Consider the following 5,823-nt stretch of genomic DNA (forward strand, 5'->3'; position numbering starts at 1 on the left):
CGGGGAGGACGGCTGGGCAAGGCAAAGCCTTCTCCGCCGGGGTGCACCGGCGGCCTTACCATACAGCCCCCGTCCCGGCGGGCGGCGGCGGGAGCGCGGACCCGCGGGGGAAACCTCGGCCCCACGCCGGGCCGCGGGCAGCAGCAGGGAGGCGGTGCTTCCCGCGGGGCCGGGCCGCGCAGCTCCGCGTTCCTCCCGTCGGGCGGCTGCCAGCCGCGGGGAGCGACCTCCTGCCAGCGGCTGCGGACGTCAGAGCTTCCCCGGCCCCGGCCGGCCCCCGCCTCCTGCCCGCCCTCCCTCCCTCCCTCCCCCCGTAACCTACATAATGCAGTCGGAAGGGCAGGCTGAGCGTGGCGGTTGGGGAACGGCGTCGGTTGTGTTTGCCCTGGTCGGGCGGAGGTTTGCAGCCGGACATACTTCCCGGGATGCGCTCGGTGAGCGGTTGCTTCACCTCCCGAGGCAAACGGGAAGAGCGAACACCTTTTCCTCCCTGCCTTCCCTACGCCATGTGTTTCCGTGGGGATGCAGGCGGCAGATAAGCGATTGGTAGCGTGGAAGTGGGACGGGGCAAACATGTCTGCAGGTTTTTGTGTTTTCGGGGAGGAGACGGCGTGTGCTTACTCTGTGTGAATTTTGCTAATCTGCATTAGAGAGCCGCTGTTCTGTGGTTGAAAAAGACAGGAAATCTAGAACGTACTATTTCCTGTGCACAATGAAAACAGTTAAAAAAAAAAAAAGAGTAATCGTTGTATTTATTTATAATGGTGCCTCCTGCCCCGGCGGGGAGAACAAAGCCGGGCTGCGGCGGGCAGGCGCCGGCCCCTGCCCGGAGGTGGCCCGGCCCGGCACGGGGGAGACCCGCAGCCGCGGGACGCGTCCGGGGCGCCATGCCGTGCCCAAGGTCACCAGCCGAGAGGGGCAGGGGGACAGACATACTCCCAGCCCCGCAGTGCGGGAGGCGCCCGGCGCGTCTCTGGGTCCGCGGGTGGCCGGTTTCCGCAAAGCCCCTCGGCGGTGGAGGAAGCAGTAATAAAAACAATAATAAAAATAATGGCAGAAGGGGGGAGCCGCAGCACACCCCTCGCCTTGACCCTCTCCGCTCCCACCGCCCTCCCCGAGGGCGAGACGGCGCGGGGGCGCAGCGGCCCCCGGGCGGCGGGAGGAACCCCCGGCGGCGCTGCCGGGGGGCGCGGGCAGGGGCCGGGGCCGCGATCGCGGCGGCGGGGCGGGGGAGCCCATCGCGCAGGCGCGGCCGGCACTGTCGAAGAATCGAGGCGGCGGCGCGCAGAGGCGGCGGTGGCGGCTGGAGCCCGGCACGGCGCCGCCGCCAGCCCCGGCTCCGGCCCCCGCGGCAGTCCCCGCCCCGCCCGCCCCGCCGTGCCGGCCCCCGCCGCCCCGTAGTAGCCAGCGAGTGGGGGAGCCGTGCGGGCGGCAGCGGACGCAGCCCTGCGCCAGCCGCGCCGCGGAGATGCGCGTCCCCGCCGTCTTGTGAGCGCCGCCGGCGGAGACGGCGAGGGGAGCGGCGTCCCCCGCAGCAGCTCTGCCTGCCGGGGCGCCCGCCGCGCCCTGCTTCAGCGCACGGAAGAGGAAGGCGAGGGGGAGGGGGCCCGGCGGACGGTCCCGCGGCGGCCGAGCCTCCCAGTCGGGACTCCGGTGGCGAGGGGCGGAGGAGGCGTCGGCCGGAGCCGGAGCGGGGGGCGCTCGCCGCTGCCCCGGGGACGGGACATGTCGTCGGCGGCGGTGGCGGCTGCTTCCCGCAGGCAGTCGTGCTACCTGTGCGACCTGCCCCGCATGCCTTGGGCCATGATCTGGGACTTCACCGAGCCCGTCTGCCGGGGCTGCGTTAACTACGAGGGCGCTGACCGCGTGGAGTTCGTCATCGACACGGCGCGGCAGCTGAAGCGGGCGCACGGCTGCTTCTCCGAGGGTCGGGCCCCGCCGCCGCCCCACTCCAAGCAGCCGCCGCTCTCTGCCAAGGAGCTCCTGGCGCAGCAACAGCAGCTCGGCCACTCCGCGGCGGCGGAGGCGGCGGCGCGGCCCCCGCCGCAACCCCTGGAGCGCTACTCGCTGGCGGCCGAGCGGCCGCCGCCGCGCCTAGGTGCCGAATACGGCGGCGGCCGGCAGGTGAACGGCATCTTGGTGCCCAACGGCTTCCCCAAGCCCGAAGAGCCGCCCGAGCTCAACCGGCAGAGCCCCAACCCGCGGCGGACGCACGCCGTGCCGCCCACCCTGGTGCCATTGGTGAACGGCGCCGGGCTCCCCGCTGCCATCAGCGGCCTAGGCAGCCGCGCCGCCGCCGCTGCCGCCGCCTCGCTGGCCGCCATCTCCGCCGCTCCCGCCCCGATGGCCGTGCCTGTCCCCCAGCAGCCGACGGCGGCGGCGCAAGCAGTGGGGCAGGCGGCAGGGCAGCCCGGCGAACTGGGGCACAAGCGCCCTGGCTCCGTTTCCTCCTCTTCATCCTCGTCGGGCGGCGGCAGCGCGGCGGGGGAGCACGACAGCGGCGCCAAGGAGAAGCGGGGATCGGCAGAGAGCTTGCCGGCGGCGGCGGCGGCGGAGCTGACCGCTGAGGGCAAGGGCCGAGCGGGCGGCGAGGAATGGCTGGCCAAGCCCAAGACGGTGCGGGACACGTTGCTGGCCCTGCACCAGCACGGCGGCCACGCCGTACCCCCCTTCGACAGCAAGTTCAAAAAGGAGCCAGGCATGACGGGCGGCAGGCTTCTGGGCTACGAGACCAACGGTGCCGTGGCCAAGCCAGGTGAGGCGGTGGGGACCGCGGGGTGTCGGGCAGGGCTGGGGAGAGTAGGATAGGGCGAGGGGGGGCGGTTCTGGCGTGCGGGACGGAGGATGCCGGGCGGCTTCGGCTTGACAGCCTGGGTGGCCAGGGAGCGGCCGCAGCTCCCCGTTTTGTGTGGCTGCACGGCTGTAACCCGCGTGCTCGGCAGTGCGTTGCGATTGCTCTGCCTTCTCACCCTCCTCCTTCCTTTCCTCCCTGTATCCTTGCAGGGGCCCGGGCCGCCCGGAAGAGGAAGCCTTCCCCCGAGCCGGAGGGCGAGGCGGGACCCCCGAAGATCAACGGGGAGGTGCAGCCCTGGCTGCCCACCTCGTCGGAAGGGATGAAGCTGCCTCTGACGGCCACCCCCTTCATGTCGCCCCCGCCGCCCACCGCCTCGCCCCACTCCAACCGGACCACGCCGCCCGAGGCGGCCCAGAACGGCCAGTCCCCCATGGCCGCCCTCATTTTGGTGGCGGACAATGCCGGGGGCAACCACGCCTCCAAAGACGCCAACCAGGTCCACTCCACCACGCGGAGGAACAGCAGCAGCCCCCCCTCGCCCTCCGCCATGAACCAAAGAAGGCTGGGCCCCGGCAGGGAGGTGCCGGGCCAGGGGGCCAACGCGGCGGGCGGGCTGGAGCCCGTCCACCCCGCCAGCCTGCCGGACTCGTCCCTCGCCGCCAGCGTCCCGTTGTGTTGTACCCTCTGTCACGAGCGCCTGGAGGACACGCACTTCGTGCAGTGCCCCTCCGTCCCGTCCCACAAGTTCTGCTTCCCCTGCTCCCGGCAGAGCATCAAGCAGCAGGGCGCCAGCGGAGAGGTATATTGTCCCAGCGGGGAGAAGTGCCCCTTGGTCGGCTCCAACGTGCCCTGGGCCTTCATGCAGGGGGAGATCGCCACCATTTTGGCCGGAGATGTGAAAGTGAAAAAGGAGAGGGACTCGTGACTTGCCCGCTCTCGCTGCCCGACGTCACCTTGAACTCGAACTGCTCGAATTCTGTATATATCTATAAATATATATATAAATATATATATATCTCCAAGACAAGGGAAATGTAGACTTCATAAACATGGCTGTATAATTTTGATTTTTTTGAATACATTGTGTTTCTATATTTTTTGAAGACAAAAGGTATGTACTTATTATAAAGGCATTTCTTCTAATTATCCTTTTTTTTGGTTTGGGTTTTTTTTTCCTTTCCCTTTTTCTTTTTTTTTTCCTTTTGCCCTTTTGTTATAGCAACTATTTGTTGTGCTTCCCTGGTGACAGTTACTGTTCAATGTAGGCTGTGACTTGCGCTGCTTTTTTTAGAGAGCACTTGGCAAACCTGAAATGCTTCTAGCTGTATTTGTATGCACTTGTTTCTTTTTTTTCTTTTTTTTTTTTTCCTTTTTCCTTTTTTTTTTTTTTTTTTTTAAATGCCAAATACACTTTCTGACATTGTAAAGATTGCCTTACTGTCTGTGATTCCTTATTCCTGGCCCCTGTTCTGTAGAGCTGGTCGCATGCAGCTTGGTCTGAGGCAGATGGGGAGAAGAGTGGCTAGCCGAGGTGGGGATGCTCTTTGCCACCCCGCCGGCCAGGCGAGCTTAGAGAGCAGGAGGGCTTTCTCCCAGAACTGCGCCGCGGCGGCTCCGGTTGCGATGGCAGAGCCGCCACATCCAGTCCCAAATTCCTTCGTGTTTCTCAAGGGAAGTTGCCTCCGGAGTAGGGTGTGGAGAGATGTCTGAGCGGCGCTGTTGAGTTAGGGATTTCTGGGTTGGTTTGTTTTTGGTTTGGTGGTGTGGTTTTGTTTCTTTTTTGTTTTGGTTTGTTTTTTTTTTTTTTTTTTTCTAAAGGCAAAGTTGACCGCAGTCCACGTGATCAGTTGTAAGAGTACAAGACTGCCTTTATTCTCCAATTGCATACCATAACGTGGAGTTTTGGTAATGAACTTCAGTTACACGATTGGCGAAGGCACCGGTGTAGCACTGTCATCTGTGAAGGTCTTGAGTGTCACTTCTGGGGCTTTTGTGTCTTTGGATGAAGCTGGGAAGGTGGGGGAGAGGCTGATTTATTTTAATTTCTTTTTTTAATTTTTTATTTTACTTTAGTTTTCAGATAGTGCAGGTGGACTTTGAGTTTGCTTATCAGTCACCTCGAGTGCTGTTACTGTTGTTACTATCGCTGACCCGGTATTTCCAAGTAGTGGCAGGTACGGTGTGGTACAGTGACAGCGGTGACTGAGGCTCTGCCAGATTGCCCGCGGACATATCAGTGACAGCCCAAATGTGGGTGGAGGAAACCTGTAATTTCCTTATTACGTGTGCTTGAAACAAACCTACTGCTATTCTTTGAAAATGAAAATATAAACTGGTTGAAATGAAAGCAGTTAGGGCTGCACATAATGGCCCTGGCCCTGCCTTTTAAGCTACTTTGGAGAACTCTTTTGTAAAGCCACTTCTTTTGATCATGCTTCTGCATCACCAAGCAGACTTCTAAAATCAATAAATCATTGGTTACTAGAAATAGTTCGAGTCTTATAGTGATGTTTCTGTGCTGTTTATAGTTTGTTGGCAATGCTGCAGCTGTACGAGCCCTTATGTTGAGGTGTTTATAACTTGGTTATAACTGGCTGTTCCTGAGCAAGAGGGTGGCGAGGTCATCCCTTCCAGGGGATGGACTAATAAACACTTTCAGCATCGGCAGAGGAGGAGGAGGAGGAAAAATCTGTTCAGCCAACTATAATTTGGAGAATTTTGGGTGCTTTTTAGTCAACTGTTCTTATTGTGATAATGTTCAGACTACAATTGAATGCAGAGTAGATCTTTTTTGGAAGACTACTTTTTTTTTTTGTCTTTTTTTTTTTTTTTTTTTTAAAGAAATGGTCATTATTAGTATTCGAAGATCAGAACTGCACATGCACAGTGATTTTTTATGAAATGTTTAATGAGCACACCCACTACATTGTGTTCCATATTACAGGTCAATGTAATATTAGATAAGACTTGCATGATAAACAAATTCATTGAGTCAATATTACGCTTTAAAACTTATACCTATAGTCAAG

General features: G+C 60.3%; 1 protein-coding gene across 3 annotated transcripts; it reads left to right on the forward strand.

Annotated features, from left to right (window-relative positions):
* The first annotated feature begins 1,585 nt into the window (after window positions 1–1,585).
* On the forward strand, window positions 1,586–4,668 carry IRF2BP2 (interferon regulatory factor 2 binding protein 2). Of its 3 annotated transcripts, none has more exons than XR_013956548.1 (3): window positions 1,586–2,755; window positions 3,004–3,905; window positions 4,270–4,668. XR_013956548.1 is itself a non-coding variant. In XM_080614909.1 (2 exons), exons 1-2 carry the CDS (start codon window positions 1,726–1,728, stop codon window positions 3,717–3,719), a joined length of 1,746 nt encoding a protein of 581 aa, XP_080471035.1. In that variant the 5' UTR covers window positions 1,586–1,725; the 3' UTR covers window positions 3,720–4,668. The 3 variants fall into 3 exon arrangements, 1 of the variants encoding a protein (XP_080471035.1); XR_013956549.1 differs by having other exon boundaries at window positions 4,613–4,668; XM_080614909.1 differs by having other exon boundaries at window positions 3,004–4,668.
* The last annotated feature ends 1,155 nt before the right edge of the window (window positions 4,669–5,823 follow it).

Source organism: Psittacula echo (assembly GCF_963264785.1).
Source record: "Psittacula echo genome assembly, chromosome: 4".
NCBI lineage: Eukaryota > Metazoa > Chordata > Aves > Psittaciformes > Psittacidae > Psittacula > Psittacula echo.